The 27308-nt window shown below is 37.2% G+C and overlaps 1 protein-coding gene and 1 pseudogene across 1 annotated transcript in view; one reads left to right on the forward strand and one right to left on the reverse strand.

Moving 5' to 3' along the window:
- ACTR2 (actin related protein 2) overlaps positions 1 to 25282 on the reverse strand; it is a 35979-nt gene extending 10697 nt beyond the window's left edge. The window contains exons 1-6 of the mRNA XM_040623401.1: positions 25106 to 25282; positions 18357 to 18467; positions 12765 to 12980; positions 8975 to 9047; positions 5402 to 5538; positions 3310 to 3459 (exon numbers count right to left, since the gene is read on the reverse strand). Coding sequence (XP_040479335.1) covers positions 3310 to 3459; positions 5402 to 5538; positions 8975 to 9047; positions 12765 to 12980; positions 18357 to 18467; positions 25106 to 25153 — 735 coding nt within the window. The 5' untranslated portion in view covers positions 25154 to 25282. The remainder of the gene's footprint in view (positions 1 to 3309; positions 3460 to 5401; positions 5539 to 8974; positions 9048 to 12764; positions 12981 to 18356; positions 18468 to 25105) is intronic.
- A 226-nt stretch (positions 25283 to 25508) lies between these two features.
- LOC103671798 overlaps positions 25509 to 27308 on the forward strand; it is a 4045-nt pseudogene continuing 2245 nt past the window's right edge.

Genomic DNA, 27308 nt, shown 5'->3' on the forward strand with positions numbered 1-27308 from the left:
TGCTGCTGTCAAGGCTGCTCCTCTGCTTAACACAGCTGTGATCTAGTTCACGGATATTTTTACCGTGCGGCACAGGCACATTCAGTTAAAATTTTTAAATAACTTCTTTTACCAAGTAATTACACTGTGAAACTTTACTATTTTGCCATCAAAATACTTTATACCATGTGTAAAACTTCTGTCAAATAATTTAATCTGAAAAATGTTTTATGATCAAAAAGTTTAAGAAAACTTGATCTAGACTACTTTTTTTTAAGACTACTTTTTATTAAGCAGTTCTACTGTATCCTACTTACTAGACCCTATTAAAGTTTTTTTTTTTTAAAGATTTTAAGTAATCTCTACACCCAAAATGGGGCTCAAACTCACAACCCCAAGAGCAAGAATCACATACTCTACCGACTGAGCCAGCCAGACTTCCCTCTAGACCCTATTAAATTTTAAATAATGGATAAATACAATTTTAACTTAAGCAAATAAGATTTGTTTTAAGAGAGAGAAAGAACACGTGCGCACATGCACGCATGGGTAGGGGGGCAGGCAGAGGGAGAGGGAGAGAATCTTGACCTGGCTCCACGCCCAGCACACAACCCAACACAGGGCTTCAGGCACAGCTCAATCTCACAGGCATGAGACCTGAGCTGAAGTCAAGAGAGGGTCACTTAACCTACTGAGCCACTCAGGCGCCCCTGAAGCAGATTAAGATTTAAACAACAGGTCAGATATCATTACAACATGACCATGGTACAGAAAACTCTTAAGTCACATCATGTTTATACTTAATTAAATGAGAAACGTTAAGTAAAATCCCTATTTATTTATTTAATCTTTATTTTTTTGAACTAGGCTCTATGCTTAACGTGGGGTTTGAACTCCTGACCCTGAGATTAAGAGTCAGATGCTCCACTGACTAAGCCAGCTAGGCACCCCCCAAAAAACTTTTTTTTTTTTTTTAAAGATTTTATTTATTTGAGAGAGAGAGAGTGTGAGTGCACAAGCAGGGGGAGGGGCAGAGGGAGAGGGAGAAGTAGACTCCCCAGTGAGTGGGGAGCCCAATGTGGAGCTTGATTCCATGACCGAGATCATGAGCTGAGCTGAAGGCAGACACTTAACCGACTGAGCCACCCAGGCGCCCCTCCCTTTCTTAAAACCACCTCACAACTCATTGGATTGACCTAAATTATAAGCATGACTATGTATGCTGGCATTTGACCCATTTCCATAGGAGATACCAGAATTAGTTTTACATTAACATTTCTAACAGTATATTTGTAACAATATGATTACTGTAATTGTATTTGGATTCTAAAAATGACTTTCCAGTATCACAAAGTACCACAAAGCAAGTTTTTTTTAAAAAACATTTTCTCCATGTTTACAGATCCATGCAAAGCAATCACATCCTTCAAAATCTCCACAACTGTCTTTTAATAAATTGTATCAAGTTAAAAAAAAAAAAAAAAAACACCCAAAAAACAAAAAAAAACCCCCAAGGATGCTGATTCAAACATTTACCCTTAAAAAAATAAAAACCCATCAGGTGAGTTTAGAAACCACATGAAATCACCCAAGATATCTGGAAAAACTTTACACAGTACAGTTATTGGCAAAACCTCTGTAGCTCATACTTAGCCTCTCTGATGGTGTGGTTTTCTTTCCATACTCTGGCTGCTGGTCAGCATGGGGCCACCCGGCCTAGAAGCTACCCACTTCTAGACCCTACCTGTTAAGACTGTAGGATTCTCTTTTTTTTTTTTTTGCGCCAAATCTTATCCTATCCCTTGTCAGCCCTTATCCCTCTTCATTTACTCATCAGTTTCATCAGCCTGCTGTTTTTTATTTGTTGTGCAGCTGACGCTGTAACAATGTGGGTTTGAACTGCACGGGTCCACTGACACATGGATTTTTTTTGACAAATACAGTAGAGTACTGTAAATGTATTTTCTCTTTCTTATGATTTTCTTAGTAACATTTTCTTTTCTTCCTACCCTACTTTATTGTAAGAACATGGTATAAAATACATATAACATACAAAATATGTGTTAGTTAACTGTTTATGTTATTGGCAAGGCAATAAAGGTAGGCTATTAGTAGTTAAGTTTTGAGGGAGTCAAAAGTTATACACTGTATAGGGGGTCAGCGCCCCAAGGGTCAACTATATATATTTTTGTAAGCCACCTCAAATTCTTTGAGAAAGGAGAGGAGGAATTAAATAAAACATTTCTTACGTTTCTTAGTTCCCTCATCTTTTGTCTCATGCCATTTTCTTACAAATAAGTCAAGTGGATGAAAAATTATAAATCTAGAAGGAACTGTGAAAAAAGCTTCAGAAAAGAATCCCCTGGGCAAATCCGGAGACTATTTGGATCAGTACTGCTTAAAAATAAAACAATATAATCTATAAAAATTAACAGTTAATTTTTAAATGACTATTTCATACATATTTGTGATATGTAGAGCTTACATGAATCAAATGGTTTAAGAATACTTGCTTTTATTGCCTATTACTTGATTTCATTTTAGTAATGACTAGATCAAAGATGAGATATGGAAGTACTTTATACCCAGATGAATATAACAGACTTAAGATAACAATACGTTAAAAATTCAAGTAGAATCAACTCTCCTGGTGTAACCTATAACTGGGTTCTCAGCCTTACTAGTTACACTTTCAAGTTAACGTTTGTTTTGAACGTCTCATTAAGGAAATACAAAGTCAGGAAAAGACTGCCACCTATTGAATTATTGGAGGAATACCACAGGAGGAGCACTGCCAAAGTGTGCTCCGTAGAACATGAGTCTCATGAAATGCTGGACACCTGCAGTCTAATGAGGTTGAGAAACAGGCAGTTTACCATATTCTCACAGGCATATACATATTAGCACATCAAAGGTTCTGAGAAGTTCTGAAAGTAAAGTGAAACTGACTCCCAAACTTACTGGATGGTGTAAACTCCACTTTAATTTTTGTGAAATTACTTAATAACATCTCAGGGAAATAACATTCTGTAAAACACATGTTGAAAATGCTATTTCAGATATCAGAATCTCAAAATAACATCTCTTATCTAATTATATCCTAAGGTAGAAGAGCAATTTATGATTCTTGCCTTATTTCACATTATGTGGGGTCCTAAAATAACTAAATCAAAGAATCTTATTGTAGAAAGACATTAAAGGTCACACATACACAAACTCTAACAACTCAAAACAAAAATACTGATTCTAAGAAAAACTACTGAAGCACACACCAATAATCATGGCGCTCCACTTGAAAGCCACGTTATATTAAATACTGGAAATACTTACTGTGTAAGATTCAACTAATACTGTGGTTTCTAAGGCCAGCTTCTGCTCTTGCTCAATATTATACCCCACATAGCACAATTTTTCTTTAATCATGCGAACTGTTTCAAAGTCAGCAGAATGGTTGAAGGCATATCCTCGCAAAAGCAGCAGCTGGTACAAAAAAACAGCAGTAAATTCACAATTAATCTGAATGAGTTCAACTCTGGCAAACTATCATTGTTCACTAAATAGCTCACGTCGATAACAAACGAAATGGACAGTGGATCCTTAGGTCTTACTGGATATTTCAGATATGGGAATAGTACTTTGCATAATTATGGATTTATATTTCAGTTTCATAGAGAGTGAACGAATTAAGAGTTTATGAATAATAAATGGGCAAAACAAGCTTAAAAAACCAAGCTAGTTTTAAAAAATTAGTTCGCTAATGTTTAGGCAGTTTTGATAAATAATCAAAATAAATATTTTGATAAATAATATTTTAGTACTGGACTCCTACAATCTGCCATTTGCTCAGTCAATGCCATATTCATGAAATATCCCCAGGTCTTACAAAGTTTTATCCCTAACTTCTTCTTCTTTTTTTTTTTTTTTAAAGATTTTATTTATTTATTTATTTATTTGACACAGAGAGAGAGAGACAGCCAGTGAAAGAGGGAACACAGGCAGGGGAAGTGGGAGAGGAAGAAGCAGGCTCCCAGCAGAGGAGTCTGATGTGGGGCTCGATCCCAGGACTCCAGGATCACGCCCTGAGCCGAAGGCAGACGCTTAACGACTGAGCCACCCAGGCACCCCTTATCCCTAACTTCTAGTATTATGTCTGACACATAGTAGATGGGCAAGAGCAACTGTCAGTCAAATAAATGATGAGAACTCAAGTTAACAGAAAAAAATTCAAATGAAGAGAATTCAAGTTAACAGGAAAAAAAAACCCCATAATATGCATCATGAACAAACTGGACTTTTTACATAAAAACCTTAAAAATTAATCCCCTAATCTTTGTGAGAAAACCCTCGGACATTCCTCAGAGAGAATTCTGGCCTGGAATGAGAGTATTATAGTTCTCATTAGCTTGATCTCATTATTACTCTAAATGAGACGAAAGGAAGCCGATGTCAAGATAGACTTATACAACCCATTTTGCTGCACAGACATCACCCTAGAATAGTTTCTCAACAGTAGCACCAATGATATTGTGGGCCTTAACAATTCTTTGTCATGGGGGCTGCCCTGTTCATTGTAGGATGTTTAGTAGCATTCCTGCACAGCTGCAACAACCAGAACATGTCTCCAGACATTGCAGAATGTCCCGGGGGGGAGGAGGGCAGCATCACCCCTGGTTGAGAGCCACTGACCTGGAGAGAATAGATTAACTACACATTTTTTTTCAACATTAAAACAGATTCTAAGACCTCTAAATAACAGCCTTATATACTTTCTCCAGCAACATTTTAAAGAAAATTATAACTAATGATAGTCAGAAGTAAACCTTAATATATAGTAAACACTTAAAACTGGATATATTCCATGGACACTACTAAATATTGAAGTCTGGTACAACTGGGTCCTGTTTGTTTTTTTAAAAGATTTATTTGAGAGACAGAGAGAGAGAGAGAGGGCACGCATGCACGAGTTGAGGGGGGTAGGGGGTGGGGAGTGGGGGCAGAGGAAGAAGCAGACTTCCTGCTGAGGGGGGAGCCTAACGGAGGGCTTGATCCCAGAACCCTGAGATCTTGACCAGAGCCCAAGGCAGATGCTTAATCGACTGAGCCACCCAGGCGCCCCGCAAAGAAAGGTTTTATGGCAGAAAAGGCTGCCTCTATTATTCAAGAAGTTTTAAGGTCTCTTCTCACTGCCAAGTGCTCAGGAATAGCAAACATAATTCTATAATGACGTTTTCTATACTCATTACTCTATAGAGAGCATGTGCATAAATCTTACCCGGATTTTGACATGAATAATGGGGTAAATGGGCCATTGCCCTAGTGGTACAGAAGATCTGCTATGATCCTGAGAGGATATATTCAAATATGTTAAGTTAGTAAATATAAACTACAAAAGCTAATTTCTATGATACCTTCTTTTGCTTACCTTGATAAGATATCTGGTAATATCCCTTCCAGCAATATCCAGTCTCCTGGTAAGGTGAGGGAGAGAAAAGCCTTCATACACTGGACAAATGTGAGTTACACCATCTCCAGAGTCCACCACTACTCCAGTCAATAAACCTGTGTGAGAACCATGAGGTTTTAAATAAAAGGCCAAATCAGAAAAATCAGAGCCAGCAAATTTCAAAACTTAGTACAGAAGCCAAACTAGAAACTTCACCAACCAGAACAGTCTAGAAGCCAGTATTTCTTTATTATTTGTTACTTTGCAGTTTACTTCTAACATCTAGACACTAAAGTGAGTGTTCTCACACATGTCTCTTGTGAGACTTTTAGTCTAACTGTGTGCTATATCCCAGGATGTGAGAAGAAACAGATTCTAAGACCTAGGACTAAAAAACGCAACATGTTCTTAAGGCTTAGTACAATTCTTTATTTTTCTTTCCAATTTAATCTTGATCCCTAAATTCCCTTGAAGTGAATTTCTTTTTTTTCTTCCTTTTTTTTTTTTTTTTTTAAAGATTTATTTATTCGACAGAGATAGAGACAGCCAGCGAGAGAGGGAACACAAGCAGGGGGAGTGGGAGAGGAAGAAGCAGGCTCACAGTGGAGGAGCCTGATGTGGGGCTCGATCCCAGAACGCTGGGATCACACCCTGAGCCGAAGGCAGACGCTTAACGACTGAGCCACCCAGGAGCCCCTGAAGTGAATTTTTCTAAAGCATGAATGGTAACTTTTAGGAAAACCACTGTGAGAGATAAATACTATACTAGTTGACAGTGAACCTGTTGAAATAATGTACTTATTATTTTTGTCATACAATATATTCAAAACTGTGTTTTGGAAAAATTCCTATTGATACTAGATAGCTGGAAATTTGAGAACAATTAATCTTGGCTAGCAAAGGATCACTTCAATTATTCACCAGAAACCAGAAAGACAATGTCAGTTAAACGTTATAATAAAAGAACAGCAAAGAAGCTGGCTTCTTTCCCATAGATACTATTTAAAGTACAAATGACTGCAAAAGTTGCCTTCTGCACTAAGGTTAATTCAGGAAAAACGAAAAACTTTTTCTAACTCGAATTTTCTAATAGTTAATAATCTAATAATGTTTTAACCAAAAAATTTTTTTAACCTTATATAATATGCAATGTCTGAACTTTCTTAACCGTTAATCATTTTCACATCCCTGAATAGGCTCTCTCCCTTTCTTAATACAAACTTGAATGCACTACTAATATTTAATCATAATGATTTATCTTTGATACATTTATTCAATCTACCTCCTTTTGAAGCTGATATGTCTTTCCTTGATTGATGGTGTATATAAATCTTCATAAAAAGCTTCATAAAAATCATCTACTGCCTTTTAATGCTATATTCCTTTCAACAAGAAACACTTTATTGCAAAAAAAGAGGAATCCACATCATTAATTCAAAAACACTCCCAGTAATATCAATGAAAGCAGGGATTTACATTTTATTTTCCAAACAGACCTTCCCATCCAACTGCAGCTTATTTTCTGCCACTCCCACCAGGTTACAGACTAGCCTTTCCCTGTACACATTTGACTCATTTCCAGCACCGTACCATTTTGTCACTGGAGTATCCATTCTTTTCACTTCGATTCCTGTGGATTCTTTAAGGTTCAATAGAGTTCATATCTTTTCATTTACACCTTTCCTGACAACTCTAACCTCCAGATTCCCTAACTCCTGTTATTTCCTTCAATCCTGTTCGTAGCATGCAGTCAAACATAGCTTCCTAACTCCCCGCGTCACTTCTCTTATTCACAACCCTTCCACGGCTCCAAATGCTTCCTCCTACCTTTGTTTAACTGGTAGCACTAACCACCTTGTTTAGAAGGAGAATGTTACTGTGGCTCACAGTTCTTTTGATCATTACTGGACTATCATTTCTCAAAATCAAGGATTCAACAGTTAACAAATGACTAAATATCAGGAATTAAAAGAGGGTATCTTCCACTGGATGGAAATAAATGTATGAATACTGCTAGAAAAATCCATTGTCAGTTTTATTCAAATATGATTTAATCAAAAATTCACTTCAACAGAACTGCCTATCCTCACCACCTAAACGAAACTATTATCACTAGTTTCAAAGCTTAGATTCAAAATTTTAGTATCTATTTTTTCCAAAATATTTTCTAAAATAATTTCTAAAATTTATTTTTCTAAAAATGAAATAAAATTATATCGGTGCAGGCAAACACTCCTTGTAAAGTAACGAGTGATTTTAAATTCCTTCTTCAAAGGAAAATTGTTCACAGCTAGAATGCAATCACCTTAAGGTGGAGAAGACCACGTCCAGCTTACTCACCGCCACATCCTCTGCACTAAACAGTGCAAGGTACATTCTACCTGGTGAATGAACAAAAGCTTCTTTGGCAATTTCATTCCCCCAAGTATTTTCTAAGTATCTGTATGTAGTACTGAAGACAGTTTAATGAGCCAATGTGTATTCTTACAAGGTGATTTTTACTAATCTGTGTTTAGAATTAGATGGGTCACACAGTATTAAAGTGAGTTTTCTAAGTACTATGTCATACTCATAGCTAACTACTAAGGCTGAAGACTTAGCTCAAGTGTCACCTCCTTCAGAAACCTTCTCTGCCATGCCGAGTCAAAATTATCAGTTTCTATATCTTTTTCCCTATTAGACTCTAAGTTCTTTGAGGGCCCCTTCATATTTCAAGTGCCTAACAGGCTGTGTGGCACATATCTGACAGCCCCATAAATTCTCTTAATAAGAACATCAGAATATAAAGAACTCTCCCCACATGGCCAATTTTTATTCTCAATAGAAAGGGAGGCCCTTATTAATGGCAACACAAGAAAACATAAAAGTTAGGAAGGCACTTCCAAATGTCTACCTTCTCCCCTCCTATGTATACAACAAGCATGATTTTATACTAACTTTTTTGGATCTCTATGTTTTGTTTTGTTTTTTAACTGCCAATTCTTTTTTTTTTTTTCCAAGATTTTATTTATTTGAGAGAGAGTGAGCGAGAGAGAGAGAGCACAAGCAGGGGGAGCGGTAGGCAGAGGGAGAAGCGGACTCCCCGCTGAGCAGGGAGCCCGATGCAGGACTCAATCCCAGGACCTTGGGATCATGACCAAAGACAGATGCTTAACCGACTGAGCCACCCAGGTGCCCCAAATCTGACAATTCTAAGGACAAATTTCATGTTCATTCTTCACTGCATAAGAAACTTTTACTTTAAAATAGCCTAAAAGAGGAAACCTCCTACTCTTTATAAAATTGAGTTCTCTTTTACCTTAAGTCCTTCATTGCTTAATGAAGGAAAAAAAACATATGTGATATTTTATTTGACAAATTTTAGAAATTATGAAGATATTTGAATATTTGAAGATATTTAAATAAATATTGAATATTTGAAGATATTTAAATAAATATAGAAATACTGTGCTTTTCTGGGATTTACAACTTATTGAAAAATCAAATTCCTCTGACATAAAATGCACTTAATGGCTGCTGAATTGATTATTCTAAAAGTTAAGTTTCACCTACCTTGAGCATACAAAGTCAGAACTGCCTGGATAGCAACATACACGCCAGAAAACTGGTAAGTTTCAAACATTACCTGAAAATGCAAAAGGAAAGAAAGAAATGCTGGTATTTAGAAGTTACATAGTAAATATTTTTATGCTTTCCTGATGGTCACAGAGTAGATTAGTTGCCAAAATAGAATCAAAGGGGACCTAAAAGGGTCCTCCATTCTCCTCAGCTGTCACAGAGCTCTAATGTGGGGAACAGATTTTTGGATACATACTGAATCCTTGAGTATTTCCTAAGTGCAACAAAGCAAAGATTTTTGAGTGTTTTAGTTAATGGCTAATTAGAGTGGAAGAAAGATTTCTGCATTTGAACAAGCCTTTCTTAATGATGTCCCCTAATGAAAGTATCTTTTAATTCCAGAACAAACTACAGAAATTGCTTAACTGCTGACCCCTCTCCCCCATCCCTCTGCCGCCCTAACTTGGGCCAAGACTGGAGTTCTACCTCCAACAGTTAAAAAAAAGAAAAGAGAAGAGAAGAGAAGAGAAGAGAAGAGAAGAGAAGAAAGTAGTAAAACACAGGGCAGGAAGACAAAAATACATGCAGTAATTCCTGAATGCTGGCAGATATAGAAACTGCCTAGCTGTTAAGCCCACCCTTCCAGCTTGAGCCCTTGCTTCGGTGCCACTCTCAGCTGAGCTACACTAAAGGGAGGAATCTCCTTGTGCCCTCTCAGGTCACAGCCATGCTCATTCTCTGTAGTCCAGGTGGGCTGGGAACATCCTGTAGGACTTTTTCTGTCATCTACAGTGAGCACTCCTTGATTGGCAGGGCTGACTACCACTCTGTAAATCTAGATACCTAGAAATTTTATAACTGACCACAATGAGAATTACATAGAATTTAAATGTTATTACTCTGAAACACATATTCATCAATTAAGCAACTAGATCCTCTAACCAGATATTCTAATCTAGCCAGTACTCATCAATTAAGCAACTAGATATCCTTTTTTTTTTAAATGATTTTTTATTATATTATGTTAGTCACCATACAGTACATCCCCGGTTTCCGATGTAAGGCTCGATGATTCATTAAGCAACTAGCTATTCTAACCAGTATTTTATTTCATCATCCTTTATTCCCCCTCCACAGGGGAGAAAACGGAAGAGTGAAGCTGTATTTGCATTTGTCATCTTGAAAGTCCATTAGAATTTGTTTTTATTTGTAAGATAATTAGAAAGTATTTGTAGTCCTAAATCAACTTTCTGGATTATCAGTCACAGCCAAATTTGCACCCAGAAGAAAAAAAGAGCATTAAAAGAAGGTGAGACTTTATAGCACAGTAAAACCAATTCTTGTCACTCTAGCAGATTAAAAAAAAAAAAATGTCCTAGTCAAACAGCTAGCTAGTGGAAGAGGCATCCAGGTATAACGTCAGCTCCCTGACTTTTCACCTGAGGGGAAACTTGGTTTTCATTCTGACATTGTGCTGCTTTCCTAAAGAGGTTTCCATGTGTAGGAGGAACCTTTTGGTTTAATGCAAAAGTACCTCTTACTCTGATTTTACAAGGCACTGTTAAAAATAAATACCAATTACAAATGACTACTTATCTATCACAAAGTATTAGTAGTTATAAATCATTTAGAAAGAATAAATTGCAACTAAAATATGAACTAATATAATAACGGCCATCTTTCACAGTTCTAGGGGTGCTCAGGAGGGGGGAAATGATATAAGCCATAAGGAATTACATGGATTTTGTAACTAAAACCAGGATCTTAAATTTTTAGAACACTTAATATAAAACTTAAGTTTTAATCCAGAGTTTAAAAATATTGTCTAGCAACAATCTCTTCTAAAATCCTTCCAAAATTTCCATCAACACCTAAATATGGTCATAGAGTAAAACAGAATATTTACATTAAGTAATATCTGCAAAGCTACTAAGACAGAAACAATTATTTTTTTACCTCAAATATAACAAAAGACAAAGACATGCAGTTCCTATCTCATATAAAACAAAATATAATGAAAGACAACCTTGAAAAGTGACTTATCTAAACTATGAAGAATGCAGACTGCTTGCTCTCCGTACCTGCTTCCCCCAGAGCCCTTCAGTCTCCTCCTGGTAACTCCCACCTCCCTCATCTTTAGCCTTCTCACCACCGTCTGCTCCCACTTCCTTGGTGAACCGATTATCTATATCCTGATGACTCCCAAGTTTCTATCTCCAGCCTTAGACTTTTCTCCTGAACTCGATCTTTTTACAGGTTTCCCGGCTATCCGAAAGTATAGAGCATTCCTATAAAACCCTAGGTAAAGCTGAAACGTAAATCAGAGAAGCAATTACCATTAGTTTATATGGAAAACTGAGTGTTCCCAATTCCCAAAAATAACCTCTCTTAGGCTTTTCTGATACCTTAGGACACATCTTGTTAAGGGATGCACAAAGTAAAACGAGATAAAGCACAGATGCTCACAGACACACAGTTCAAAGCTACGGCCCCTTGATGCCGAGTGTAGTTCCAGGGTATGAGTCTGGCGGGGCCACTCTCGCTGCTCTGGGTGCGCACTGCCTCTAACAGCTCTCTGCAAAACAAATGCTGAATGCAATTTTCGCTTTTCCCCCTTTTTCATGTAAGTGGAAATCCTCTTCGGACTTCTTTCAGTTAGTGAAAACAGGTACTAACATAGGTCTTTGGTAAAAGTCAAGTGGCATAACATGAACTTTCGAAAAGTGGGAGATACCTCTATCACTGTGACATTTTTGACTGAGGTCTAATGAGGGCCTACCATGTCCAAAACTGAACTGATCCATTCCCCTCAAATCCTGCTCTACTGATCTCAGTCTATTCCCATCTCAGTTGATGGTAATGTCACCCTTCAGGTACCCAAGCCCAAACCTTTGGAGTCATCCCTGACTCTCCCCTCTATTACCCATATTTAATGCATCAGAAAATGCTTTGGCCCTACCTTCAAAACAGATTCACGGTCTCGCCACTTCTCTTTATTTGTGCTGCTATTACCCCTAATCCTAACCATCATTATCTTCTGCCTAAATAACTGAAAGTCTTCGAACTGGCCTCTCTTCCACCCTTGCCTCCTCATGGTCTACTCACAACACAGCAGCCACAGACACTGAAACCGGAGCGCGCTCCTTCTGCGTGCCGGCCCTTCATTTCACTCAGAGTAGAGTAACGCTCTTTAAGGGCCTGCGAGGCCCGAGATGATCTGGCCCTGTTATTTCTCTGACCTCATCCCTTGCTGCTCTCCCATACTGGCTTCCTTGCTGACTCTGTAGCACACCAGGCTTGTTCCCATTTTAAGATTTTCACACTGGCTAGCTACTTCCTTTGTCTGGAATGCTTTTCCCCCACATAGCCTGGCCGATTCCCTTCTTCTTTGTTTAAACATCACCTTCTCTGGGAAGCCTACACTCACACCCTATGAAAAATGTAACCTCCCCACCCCCCTTAACCTGCTCTTTCCCCCTTCTTTAGCATCTATTATCTTCTAACAAACCATTCAATTAACTCACTTTTTGGGTGGTGGGGGTGGGGTAGGGTGGAGGGGTGGGTGTCACCTGCCAGAACATAAGTTCCCTGGCAGCAGGACTTGATTTTGTTTACTGATATTTCCTACTTAGAAATAATGACTAGTTAGGTGCTCAATAAATAGGATCTGGGGGGAAACAATGCTTTTCATTCCCTTTATCCTCAACAACGATGAAAGAAAGAACATTTGCTATACCGTCACATCACAGAAACACATTCATACACATCGCATTTAAAAACTTACCTCTACAATCTTCTCTCTGTTTTTGGTTGGGTTCATGGGAGGTTCTGTGAGTAAGATTTTACAGTTTCTGGTATCTATGTTAAGTTTCTCTGGTCCAAATGTATAATCCCACAGGTGTTTCATGTCATCCCAATTTCGTACTATGCCATTTTCCATAGGGTAGTTAACTTCTAACATTGAGCGTAATTCACTTGCCTCATCACCGACCATAAGATCCTAGAAAATTATAATATCAAGGCTTTAGAACAAATTCTTGCATAAAATATCTTCAGAAAATTACATTCCCATATTTTGGAAAACTTGGGAATAATTTAATTTTAATTTTTCTGGCACTTTCAGATAAAGTTCCTCATTCCACAAGTTTAAAAAATCTTTTCTGTCAAGAACAATGCCTTGGAAAGTTTAATCATGGATAATAAATTTTTACGTACAACGTGGTTTAAGTCAATAAATGGACCTTACCTTTAATACATATGTTTCCAAAAGAAGAGCATTAGCACAAATAAACCCCACATTTTCATATTTTGGAGGGTTTTGTATGAGGTTTCATCTGTTTCTTTTGCTCAAATGTTCAAAAAATAAGGCCTGTGATATGTGAAATAGCACATCAGGGAAAAAAAACTTGTAGAAAAATGCTCAATGCATGCAGCACAGTTCTTTGTACTAAATATCGAAATGGTAAGTGTAAATGATACATTTTAATGTACTACAAAGCAAATGAAAGAAGTTAAAAATTAAATGATTCTTTATTATATTGTAATAATGCAGATATGCACCACATAACTTGCAAATTTCACAAATTTCTACCTGTACATGCCTCAGAATTGAAATTAAGTTGATCAATGGAAATTTGTAGAGATACCAAAAATTAAGACACAGGGAAACAATTTTTAAAAATCAGCTCATGAGCAACATTTCCAACCTTAAAGTGTAATACTGGAAAGCTATGCTAGCGCACAAGAAGCAGAGTACTCACAAGTCTTGTCTCCAAGGAGGGCATACTTAAAATGACCCACATTTGAAAAGTCAAATTGTGTATGTATAATAAAGGCTAATGATGTCACAGAATTTAAACTTCTTTTAAAAATCAGCTAGTCAAGTTATTAAATAATCCTGATTTCTACATATAAATTCAACTTAAAAAAGCTATCAGAAATAGCTGTTTGCTACAATACCATAAGTTTAAAACATGAGGAAATGAAAAGAAACATTAAAATTAACATAAAATGTCTCAAAATAAGGCTTAAATATCCATGAGTTTAGAACTTTTAAAAATAACAATTTAAAAAAAGATCAGAGGTAAACCAGGGTGAGGGCTCAAAAAAAGATTTCTGGAAAATCCACTGAGAGCAACAACAAAAAGGAAAAACAAAGTTAAAGCAGATGCTAGAAATGTTCACTAAAACTTCTCTGTTGCAACTAATTTCTTATAAAGTTAATATACCATAACTTAAACACTCAAATTTCTTAAATATTAACTGTTTAAAATCACCTGATAGGAAAATGGAAAATTAAAAATCTGCATCTGTGAATTCTAGTCAATGACATGCATATGTTGAATTACTTTAGGAGAAGTACATTGATACTCTGAAATACATCAAAAAAGAGATAGACTAATGGGGGGATGAATAAATAAATATGAGATATGTCCGTAGAGTAAATATTAATGTCAGAATCTACGTGATGGGTATAAAGGTTTCACTGTAAAATTCGTTCAACTTTGCTATACGTTCTAAACATTTAAAAAATGTTGGGGGAATCTACACCTACAAGAACACACATTACTTTTAACCATTAACAAATATAATACACAATTTTGTTACTTACTTTCCTCTAGAATGTATCATTCTATGTGTTGTACAAAGTTAATAAATTAGATAATTAGATGGCTTACATAATGAATATACATTCACATCTATAGTTCATCAAATTTAGTCTGATCTGATTTCATCAGAATATTTACTTTTATTTCCATGCAAGAACAGGGATTTACATGTCTGACCCAATACCAATTCAAAATAAAAGCCTCATCTATCCTACTTCTAGAGCATACACACTGTAAAGGATAAACTGAAATAAACATCTGGCATTGAATATTTTATCCCTCTGAACAAAGAAGAGGGACAGTTAAAATGGAAAAAAGGTATTAACCTATGAAATTAGTGCAAATATTCTCAAGTAGCTCAAGCACCTAATTCAAAAATTTATCTGTATCTAAAATTTTAATTTAAAAAATCATAAAACATATAATCTCCCCTAGAACATTTCAACTTCCAAAAACTACAAATGCCAAGAGCTTTATGTAACTCGTCCTCATACCTGAGAACCTTAGATTCTGACCACCCACCTCATCCCTGGACTTTAAGCCTAAACTACCACCTGTTACCTGAAAGAATGAGAAATCACAGTAACTGTCTGAGATGTTGTTTCAAAGGCATTATCTTTTATGAAAAGCAGGCAGTGTAGATTATATTTGCCAAGAATTACTCTGAACAATGTCACCTCAAATTGGAAAAGAGAGTGAACACACTTTAAAACCATAATTAAATCCCTAAGAAGGAAATTCCATAAAAAAAGTTTGTTAATAAAGCCTACACTGTTCTCTACAAGTATACACTTAATCTCCTTAAGATTTTAAGACTAATGCATGATCTTTTATTTAGTATAAATATAGGAATTTCCACATTTAAATGTTTTCATTTACCCAAAAGAAAACCCCACAAAGATACTGTTACTAGTTAAAATATAAATAGAAATGCCTGATCTTTGTCAAAACTGCTTACAAATAATATCAAAAACACACAAACCTGAAAATACCTACTAATGAAGCACTTAAGGACTATCACAGAAAAATATAAAGAAGAGTGAATTGTTTGGATGTGCCCAGCTTCTAGTTCAAAAGAAAAAGGGGCCACACAATGGTATTTATTTAGGGGGAAGATCTGTTGTTTATGGAAAAGTCTTGTAAGACTTTCACAATTTTCTTATTTATCCTCGGATAATGTAAAAATCTGCTCATCAATAAAAATGGTATAGGAAACAAGTCAATCTCTTTTCTTCCCTTTTTACTATCTACAGGCATTGGCATATTAAAGTTTTACTCAGTTTATTACACATTTGCTACCCAACTGGATGCAAATACATACAGACTATGATAGGTAATGTTCAATTTAACATTGATCAATAAAATAGATTTATCCAAAGGTAACGACTTCACCCCAATTCTCTGGATCACACATATTCTAAATAAAGCTACTTGGTTTCTAATATTACGCACACCACATTCCATTTTAATTATAACATTCATCTATAAGAAACACAAGGAAAACAATTCAAAACTATGTTAGTAATTAGTTCTGGTTTGGTCCATTGTATGCAATCAGGAAAGTAGAGGAATTCATTAGTTGCTACCAAATTGAAGCAATGAAAAAGGTTAAAATCAAAGTACTTAAAATTAAAATATGGAATTACCCCCCTCCCCAATACTACAGGGACACAAAACAACAACTACTGTCCCATCAAGCAAAAGTGGAAAACAAACAGAGAGCATGTGTGTAACCTCACTTACCATCTTTTTGTTATTCTACTTCAACAGGTCAAGAAAGGTGAAGAGAGAGAAGGTAGAAGTAAGAGTCAGAAAAGGCCTAAATAAAATCCTCACTGAAATTTTTAAACATACAAGCAATAGAGACAAATTAGGTAGAGGTCAGATGCAGTACTATATCTTATGGAGTTAATAATTAGGGCCAAATTAACATGGACAGTTATTACTCCTGAATGAAAATTAACTCATTAAACAATTCAAATTTCCAGTTCTTAGTCTATCACCACATTTCAGCTAACAAAACACAAAAGTATAAGTCAATCCACTGGGCACAGGAATTCCAAAAAGTCAAGTTTCTTTAATTCATTACTGAATTTAAGAACTTTAATTAAGGAAAATAAACAACAGAAAAGGTCTAGCTGAGTTGGTAGAGGGTGAGTTTAGAGTGGTTTTTTTCTAAGCTCTAGTAGTCAAGTTAAATTTGACACAGATTTCTTTTACTATTTTCTACTGGAAGAACAAATTAACTTGAGAGACTTAAAAGATTGAGCAGATTGAACAGAACTGAGCCAACAGAACACAGAATGACAAACCATACAAGAAATGCTACTGGGGAATTCCTTAGCAAAAATGTCTTAGAATATAGACTAGTTTCATTTCTATCACTTGGCCTTAAAAAAGCAAGAAAGTGGGAACGAAAAGATATGTAATCATTTGTGCCATGTTAGAGATTAAAATGGTTACACGTGATGTATCTGTACACCTCAAAAATGTTATTATCCATAAAGTGTATTTAAAAAGACATTCTTTAAAAGCTTGATACTGAATAAAAAGTATGACTTCCAACTTCACTAAAAAAGTTTGTCCTTATCACTAGTACTGGCTAAATTTTAAGTTGTTCATTTAAGATTAAATTCAATCAGCATGAAAGGCATTCACAAAAAGAGAATAAGGTATCCCCTAAATTTCCCAAAAGACCTTGAAAAAAAAATTATCATACTGAATGTCCCATTTGATTGTAAAATAACAAAACAGAGGCCAGAATCATTCACTACTTTAAGTCTTTAAAAATTCAACCCAGAACCTCAGTTTCAAGTTGACATTTGTACTCACTGTGTAACTCAATTCTCTAGTACCAAGAGCAGAGAGCTACCAAGTAGCAAATCTCTCCTAATTATTACTACTTTCCTAGATATCTCAAACGAATGTCCCAAAGAGGTACACTTAACTTGTATTTCAAATGACTCATAATCTAACCGAAGTTCTGCCAAAGACTGACCAGATAGGACCCACAATGCTAGCTTGTTCCCAAATTATTCAGTAAAAGGGCCCCTAAATTCGACTGCATTTTTCATAATCTGATCCCTAGGCCACCTGCAGAATTTAAGTCAATTGGTGACCACTGTTCTTTTGATTGTTCTATTTTTTTCTTTTAAAATATTGTAATTCCCACTTGATTTACCATCCCTTTAATACAGAGAAAAATCTATCATCCTTAATGTCCAGTCTCTCATGTTAAGTACAACCTTCCTCTTTTTTCCTTACAGTAAGATAAATAATGCAAGGCCAACTCAAGATTTGCACAGCTTCTTCCTGTACATTATGGAAATCAGTTAATATATTAGTGAAAAAAGGAACCAATAAAATTTATATCCTGTTTTCCTGACTAGTTATATTAAAAAGTAGGAGGATCAGGCCATGAGAAGGAAGCAAAAGTCTTAGGTCCCAAATAGACACTAATGTATAAAGAAAAATATATGGAACTGAAAGACATAAAAATATCAGGCTGATTTCTTTTAAACATTATATGTAATATGGGCTTTAAGTCCCTAATACAGTAGTCACATCATTACAAAAATCTTAAGAGTTTTACTCCATTCAGAGAGTAATGGCATTTCAGTTTTGAGTCTTTCTTCAAGTGCTGATATAAATTAAAAATATAAGAAATTCTGCCTCTTCGCTTTTCATGGTATCATACCTTAAAACTACTTAATTCAAAGAACACCCCACAAGTTTTGATCCTCATTTATCAATAAATAAAATATTACCTTGATTTCAATGTTTCCCACTTTGGTGGTTGATCTGATAATAGGTCTTCCAACCAAAGCTGGGAAGATGTGTTCTGGAAAGTTAGAGCCTGCATATCCACACTTCACAAACTGGAAAAGAACAGTAAAAGTGGGTTAGTGTCAAGGTATTTACCATGTCCATTTAAAAACAGCATCTGGAAAATACTACTTTGCATTTATACAGTATTTTAAACTTTTGGTGCCTTCAAATTATCCAAAGTAGTCACCCAATCTATCCTATTCTCCCTTTATTTCCTTTATGGCATTGACTACTTCCGAGTTCACGTTTATTTACCAGTTAACTGCTTATTTAGTGTGCAAGTCTCCCCACTACAGGGAAGTCTCAGGAAAGCAGGGAGCTTAAGTGGAGCAGTTCATGGTGGAGCCCAACACCTCAAAGAGATCTCAGCACGCAATAGTCACACAAGGGAGAAACGGAACATTCACTCAACAAATGCTAAGAATCTTTAAAAAGAGAAATGTTAGAAACTGAACAGAACTAATGCTTCAATTCTAAAGCAGGCTTTCGTTTATCTCTAGCAATTCACTTAAGCAACATTTACCAAAATGGGGGAGAAAATGGCATCTGGACTCGCATCATGTTAGAAAAAACCATTTGGGGCACTTTTGACTGTTTACACTTTTATATTTAGATAAATGTATTTAGTAATACTAGGTAACCAGTATTTTATGTTCAGATAGTGTAGTTCTCCAGTGAGGGCCTAACACTGACTCTGATAATACTCTGTAAGAAACTGATACACTAAGAGATTTAACAACTACAGTAAAACTGAAAATAGAACCAAGGGTTTTTAATTCTTGTACCAATAATACAGTCTGTTCAGTCTCATTTTTAAGAGCAGACATTGCAACGAAAACGCAATGAAAAACTTCAGGGTAGGAGGAGGGAGCTATAGACCAGGAAATGTAATCATAGTCTCAACCCTCTTCCTTAACAAGTCTTCATTCATGTAAGTTATATGATGTAAGGATTTTTGTGTCTACTGATGAATCCCAGGTGCCTAGAACAGTGTCTGGCACATAGCAAGTGCATACTATATAACTCATCAATAAAAATGAAAAGTTTTGCTGTTGATTTGGGAGTATGATACTATGATTATTTTAATACAGAGAGTATGTTTCATACTGAGAAAAAGTACATTGTTTCATGGCTCCAGGCACCATACAATCTCTGAAAAGAATTAAGGAGAAAAACAGTATCTGAGTGTGACACATGACAGTAATCAGCATGAAAGGCATTTTTGTACACATGACATGGCAAATACAAAAAGGTTGACAGAAACTATTAACCTACCCCTTGACAGAAAGCTACTGTGTACAAGAAACTGTTTTATTTGACGGTGGTAAAACTAAGCAACAATCTTAAACTTACTGACTTCTGACTAACACCCCAAAATATAAAATTTTCATATATCAAAGATCTCTATACCGACCTTGTTGAAAATGTTGATGAACCACATTTAATTATAAATAGCCTAGAACATTCTGCCACCCAGAATTTCAAGTGAATTTCAAGTCTTTTATAAATAGAATTTTTTAAATATGTTAAAGTCATGACTTATGCAGATTAAAGCTATGAAAAATCTGTCTGAAATACCACCTGAATTCCTATCCTCTCAATTCACATTTACATATTAGAATCTACATAAAACATACTATTCATATACATTTTCTTCCAAACCCACAAAACCTAGTCCTGGTCAGTTAACCTCTGAGCCACCAAGGCTAGGGTATTTTTCAATTATAGCTACCCATTTCTAAAACTACGATACAATTCTTACTGGATTATCTTTCAAGGCAATAGTAGGATATGATAGCATAAGGAATAATCTTTTTTTTTTAAGATTTTTTTTATTTTATTTATTTAATTAATTAATTAATTAATTTGACAGAGAGAGAGTACAAGCAGGGGTTGCTGCAGGCGGAGGGAGAGGGAGAAGCAGGGAGCCCGATGTGGGGCTGGGTCCCAGGACCCTGGGATCATGACCTGAGCCAAAGTCAGATGCTTAACTAACTGAGCCACCCGCACGCCCCAACAATACCCACATTTCTATATGAATAAAATTTGTCATGATCATCAGCCTAATATCAGCATTAGAAATAATTTACCTTATAGTCCAAATATAGAAAGTAAATATTATGCAGGTATTAAATTCTTACGTTTACCTCAAAGTAATGAACAGATAAGGACACTGGGTGGGTCAAAAGTGTCTATTCCAGGCTGAAAATGCTCACTTATATAGTTATAGACGTTTTTAAAGAAAATTACAGAACGAATGACTGAAAAAAGAATCAACAAGTTTGTAAGGGCCATCTTCAGCATATTAAATGTAAACAAATGAGTTACGAGAGAAATCATATTAAAAACTGAAGGTAGGGGCGCCTGGGTGGCACAGTCGTTAAGCGTCTGCCTTCGGCTCAGGGCGTGATCCCAGCGTTCTGGGATCGAGCCCCACATCAGGCTCCTCCGCTAGGAGCCTGCTTCTTCCTCTCCCACTCCCCCTGCTTGTGTTCCCTCTCTCGCTGGCTGTCTCTGTCAAATAAATAAATAAAATCTTAAAAAAAAAAATTGAAGGTAGGAGGACCAGGCTGGCATGGGAAATAAATCAAATCCTGGTGCAGAGAGAAGACTGTGAAGGCTGACATGCTTCCCCTCTCATTCCAAGCTACACACACTCAGAAACACACAACATGGCAAATACATAAATAATCACATTTGTCAATGTTTACTGATTATAAATGTTCAGATGGGAGGTTTATATCTTAAAATTCTTGTTTGAGCATATTTTAAGGGATGAAATATTTGCCAAGTGACTAAGGTAAAAAGACCTCCCTGAAATATGAGACCCCCTGAAACTATAAAAACAATTGTAAACCCACTTACTCCTGTGCTTTACAAAATAAGGAAAGTTGGCATTTAATCCAAATTAAACATATCAATCACTTATTAATGAAATGACTTATTCAGCTTAAGCAGTAGCTTACTGGAAGCAGGTGCTGCCTTAGTAACCCAGCACCAGCACTCCTACAGGGATACTCAGTCAAAATGGCAATAGCTGTACTATTTCACATTATTTCAAATGTGAAAGTATTAACAGCTATAATAAGAATTTAATTAAAATAATCTATCTTTAATAACATAAAATGAAGACACAATTTGGCATTTCCTTTCTTGCAAAAAGTCAGTACTTTTTAAAAAAATCTAATTCATGTGATAAAATGCAAAGAAAATATTCTTTTCTAACTACTCATTTGGTATCATTTTAATCCTTGCAATACCTCCCCAGTCTAATCATTTTAAGACTTCGACTTAGTTCTCTCATTGTGTGCAAGAAGGCTATGTTTAAGAAATAGATTTTACCATATATAGTTTCCTCTTCATAGCACTGTGGTTTGAACTGGCTCCCTTACTTGCCACTGAGTCATCAAATGGTAAGAACATGAACAGTACAATGTTCTTTCAAGCAAAAATGAAGAAAAAAATCCAAGGACATTTGCTCTAAAAGTACCTTTCTTCCCTCAAAAAATGAACTGGGATTTATAAAGCCCCATTTGAGTTTATATAATGGTAATTTTCCTTTATTAATTTAATCTGATGGTACTGATACATTCATTAATTTAATTGCCCAGTGATTATTCTCATCTTAAGCCACAAAAATATTTATACTATTTCAAAGCATTTTGCAGAGTGAAACCAAATTTGTTTTTGGTTTGTTCCTACTTCAAGCACTCCTAAATTCAACAAATAAACAAGCACAAATCTGATAAAGCACACCATAAGCAACAAATGTGAGAATTATAAATGAAAGCCTAATTACCCTAGTATAAGCTACTTTGTATCATTAGACCCTAAAAATTGCACCAGTCACACAGTAAGCACAGGAGTCTTCCCTGCCGGTGAACTATCTTAATGCTGATGAAATCACCCAAGTTTGGTAATAATACACAACAGGGGCCCGGGCCCAACTCTTGAAAGACACCTAAATCTAAGCAGATGTCCAGATTTTCATCTGTCTGGCCATTTTCAGTGACTCTATTTAGATGGAAGCTTTAGTTTAGGTTTGAATGGTTATAAAGATGAAATGCATAAATTATTGGAATCAGGTAAGTTTTCCTCCTCTAGGCCACCCTAATGAGAGAGACCCTGTTCTAGTTGGGAGCTAGTGAGGAAGAGAGGCAGGACCAACATCTGGCATGTGATCCTAAGACTCACCCACTCTTAGAGCATTCCAATTAGGGCCTGCCAGCGGGGTTAAAAAAAAAAAATCATCAATTTCTCAAACAGCCTATAAATCTAAAACCTAAAATGTGTAAGAGGCCAGTTGCTTTAGGGTAACAACTATTTACAGAAGTTTTTAGAAATTAAATTTGCAAACACCTTCTGTAATATTTAGTTGTAGATAACTCAGTATAGCTTCAGGTACCTAAACAAAATCAAGAGGACCATGAAGTATAAACAGGAAGAAATAGAGAATTTCTGTATTTAGAATCCTCTAAATTTTCAGAAATACCACAGCATTCCTAGCACATACTACATCAGAATTGTTTCTTCATTTGAAGCCAATCTTGTCTACAGAAAATCTGGATAAAATTTTAAAGTAACTAGAAATGTAACACCAAATACATACATTTTGTTCAAATTAACTACATTTTTACTTTAGTGATCTCTTAAGGTATAAGATTCTTAAATTACGGATTAACCACAAGCCTAATCAATAACATAGTGTCAGCCTTCTAGCTCAGGTAAACTAATGAAATAGTAACAAAAATGAACTCATGGCTAACATTCCTATCTCACTGAATATTGAAAAACTCATACACTACAAATACAAAGCTGGTTACCCTTTGAGAGGAGGAATCCATTGAAATATAACTGGCTCTGATTTCTAAAGTGAGTATCAGGCATTTTTTTAAAAAATATCATAAATTCTATTTTTAAAGCTTTATATTTATTTAGAGGTCAATTTGAGACTACAGGGAGAATCAGGCTACTATTTTTTTTTTAAGCACCCTTAACTGAGTTTCAGCTGTAAAAGTAATAAATTTTTTATAGTTAATTTTATTTAAAGATAGTCTCACATGTTTTGTTAAAAAACAAAACACAACACTTCCCAATAATTCAGAAGAGTCATGAAGTCTTTCCCATCTTCCCTCACTCTTATCCCTCAGGCTCATAGGTAACCACTATGAATATACCTCTCCCCCTAAAACTTTTGTGTACAAGTTCGTGGACACATAAACATATTTAATAAAAATAAAGAACACTCACATAAATGGGATCATTCTAAAACTTTAACTTAACAATAAATCTTAGACATGTTTCCACAGTGGTGGATCTTTTTTTTAAAGTATATCATTTTGTATGGATGTCTCATTATTTGGTAACTCTTCCTACTCTTGTGTTTTTAACTTAGTTCATATAAAACTAGTATAATTATTGCTTGTAAAAGTCTGTAGCACAGTAAGGGCAGTATTATGCAGTATATATCAGCTCCTTTTTTCCCCTCAACAATCCAGTTTCCAAAACATTTTAAAGTTCAAGTAAAATCTTTTTTTTCAGGCATACCACATAGTGATTTGACAACCATATGTTATGCTATGCTCACCATGGGTGTAGCTACCATATAATGTTATTCAGTATAACTGACTATATTTCCTATGCTGTACCTGTCATCTGTGTGTTTTATTCACTCCATAACTGGAAGCCTATTTTAATTCACATGTCACATTTATGGAAAAAGAAGAGAAAAGTCACAAAATATTGCAATTCCAAAATGGTTAGAAATCATTGTAATGTAGGGGGAAATGATCACTATAGAACTCATCCCAAATAAGTAACATTTCTGTCTTCTAATGTGCTACTTCAAATAAGTTTTTTTAAATGGGGGGGGGGGTTGAAAGCAACAACTTTCAAATGATTTCTAAATCAGTGTTTTAGCCAGATTTTTACAATCATTTGCCTTTTTGAATCTTAAAGACTAACATGATCTGTGTTTTGCATCTAAGGAAGAAAATTGGGGAGGGGGATACCAAGATTGGTTAACTTCCCCCAAGGTCCACAATTAACACGTGGGCCTTAAAAGGGTCCTAGATCTCCCGAGATCAATAGAACATACTGTCTCTGCGGGGCTGCACCGAGGCCAAATTCCCAGCATGCAGAACAAAAAGTAAATGATGCCTTGCTCAACTGCCCCCCCCTCCAAAACTGCGAAAGGGCTGCGGCTCGTTGCATGACAGCACTTCCCTTTTTTTTCTTTAAACCCGTTTCCTGCCTCCCGTTCGGTATCTTCAATTATACAGGAAGAGGAAGGCCTCTGGGTCTTTCTCCTTTCTACAGAACCAGTGACCCTGGGGAATGGAGCCCTTATTGAACAAACCTACCCAGTCTTTTACCCCTCCAGCCCTTTAGCCAAATTATACCCATTGGGGCGCGGAGCCGGCCCCCGGCAGCAGACTGGATCCCCCTCGAGCGTCGGCCCTGCCCGCCGCCCTCACCCGGAGCTGCGGAGGTGGCAGGCTTGGGGAGACCAGGACCGGGCTCGGTCCGCTCACTCCCCACGCCCGCGAATGCCGGAAGCGCTGCCCCGCGCCCCTAGGTCCCGGCGGCCTGAGGGCCCTGGGGTACAACCCCGAGCGCCGAGGGCCCGCGCGCCACTCGCACATCCCCGCCCTGGCCTGTGGCCACGGCTTTCCCGCCGGGCGCTTACCCCCGTGCCGTTGTCGCACACCACCACCTTCCTGCCCTGGCTGTCCATCGTCTGCCCGGAAGAGAGCCGCCGCCACCACCGAACGACCTACAGCCCCTGCTGCCCGGCCCTTTCCTCTTCCTCCTCCTTCCTCGCGGCCCCTCCTTCGGCCCAACTTTCTTCCCCCAACCGGAAGTCGCCGCCCGGCCCCACCCGCCATTTAAGATACTGCCTGCGCGGAAGGGGTGGGGATGGGTGGGAGGAGGCCGAGACCGACAGTAGTGAGATCCAATAAGAGACGGAGAAGTGTCGAGGCCCCGCCTACAACTCCGGTTTCTGCTTCAGCTCCCCCTCAGCCGTCGCAGTCACCGCCCACCCGGTTTCTTACCCACTGTTTCTAGTTCCTGGAGCTTCGCGGGCCTTAATGGCTGCAGATACGTTGCAGCCCAAGGCGTTGCAGGAGTTGAGGGGCACGCTTCCTCGTCTGCAAAAGGGGCAGGCAGATGAAGGACAGTGGGTCTTTGTGAGATGGCGGTGGAATGTGGCGAGAAGAGCCAGCCTTGAGGGCCGAAGGCGGGAGAAACAAACCTGGACATCACTGCTGACTTCACCGTTGAACAAGGCTTGGTGTGTCATTGCTTCTAGACCTCTTCAGGGAACAGAGCAGGGATGGATACACACATATGCAGTCATGCGTTTATACTGATACCTCCATTTCCAGCCCAACCCTTTTTTGCCCAATTCGCCCTTAGTCAAGTGAGTGGGAGTGGGCACCTACCTTTTCAGCCCCCTCGCTCACCACTTCCCTTCCAAAAGCACCATGTTGCTTCACACCTCTTCACTGTATGTACGTGTTTGAACCCAGAGTCTCGGCTTTAAAATCAGATAACCCCAGTTTCAAATACGGCCCTGCCACTCAAGAGTTCTGTGATTTGGATTTATCCTTGTCTATGCATATGAAAACTAACCTCTACTTCCATGGGTGGTTGTGAGGATAAAATTCTGTGCATTGAGTAAGTATCTATTCAGTGGTAACTATTGATTATTATTTACATACTTTTAAATATATAGTGCTTTCTACCTATAATGCCTCTCTTTTTATTTTTTAATCGATCAGATTTCTGCTCATGTTCTAAGACCCAGTTGTCACATCTATGAAGACTTTGCTGATTAACCCTCAAGATGCTCTTTACTCGTTTTTCTCGAATTAGTTTACCATGGATATATGAATAATACTACTGTGCTTATTACATTCAACAAATTATTGGATGAGTGTTATTAAAATTTATGTTGAAAAAATGCTAGCATCTTTGAGAGGTGAGAACCAGAATTGTGCTTTCACATGGCTGTACATGTGCAGTGACTAGGATAAAACTTGGATCATGAACCCCTCAGTCTAGTATTATAATACTAGGCTGCCTCTCAGTTTTCACTTTGTTCTTTTGTTAGACCAGTGGTTTTCAAACCTTTATAAAGGCATAGGTGGCTTTATTCAAATTTAAACTTTTTTTTTTTTTAAAGACTTTATTTACTTGACAGAGATAGAGACAGCCAGCGAGAGAGGGAACACAAGCAGGGGGAGTGGGAGAGGAAGAAGCAGGCTCATAGCAGAGGAGCCTGATGTGGGGCTCAATCCCTTAACGCCAGGATCACGCCCTGAGCCGAAGGCAGATGCTTAACCGCTGTGCCACCCAGGCGCCCTCAAATTTAAACTTTAAAAAAAAAAGATTATTTATTTTAGAGAGATTGCAGGAGCACGGGGAGGGGGGAGGGGGAGGGGAGAGAGAGAGAATCCTCAAGAGCGTGCAGCCTGATGCAGGCAGGGCTCAATCCCAGGACCCTAATATCATGACCAGAGTGGAAATCAAGAGTCCACCACTTAACTGACTGAGCCACCCAGGTGTACCACTCAAATTTAATCTTACATGGAACCTCAACATATAAAACAGATTAAAGCTGCCATAGTAGTTGAAAGTTTGAGAAATTAGGATGTTTAGGAGGCCTCAGGGAAATAGGTCTTCTCTGCACCTGCTTCAGTAGTTGCTAAGGTACCTCAGCCTGCTGAACAGTGCATTAGTTCACAAATTACACATCCTCCTCTTGTGGCCAGGCACTGTCCAATTTTCCTTGAAGTACATTTATTTGGTCTCAGCAAATTAAACTCAAGCATTGCTGTGTCCTTTTATTTTTCCTCTCTATGAAATTTTCATACTTTTTTTTTTTT

The sequence above is a fragment of the Ursus maritimus genome, unplaced genomic scaffold, assembly GCF_017311325.1.
Source record: "Ursus maritimus isolate PB19 unplaced genomic scaffold, ASM1731132v1 scaffold_6, whole genome shotgun sequence".
In the NCBI taxonomy this organism is placed as follows: domain Eukaryota; kingdom Metazoa; phylum Chordata; class Mammalia; order Carnivora; family Ursidae; genus Ursus; species Ursus maritimus.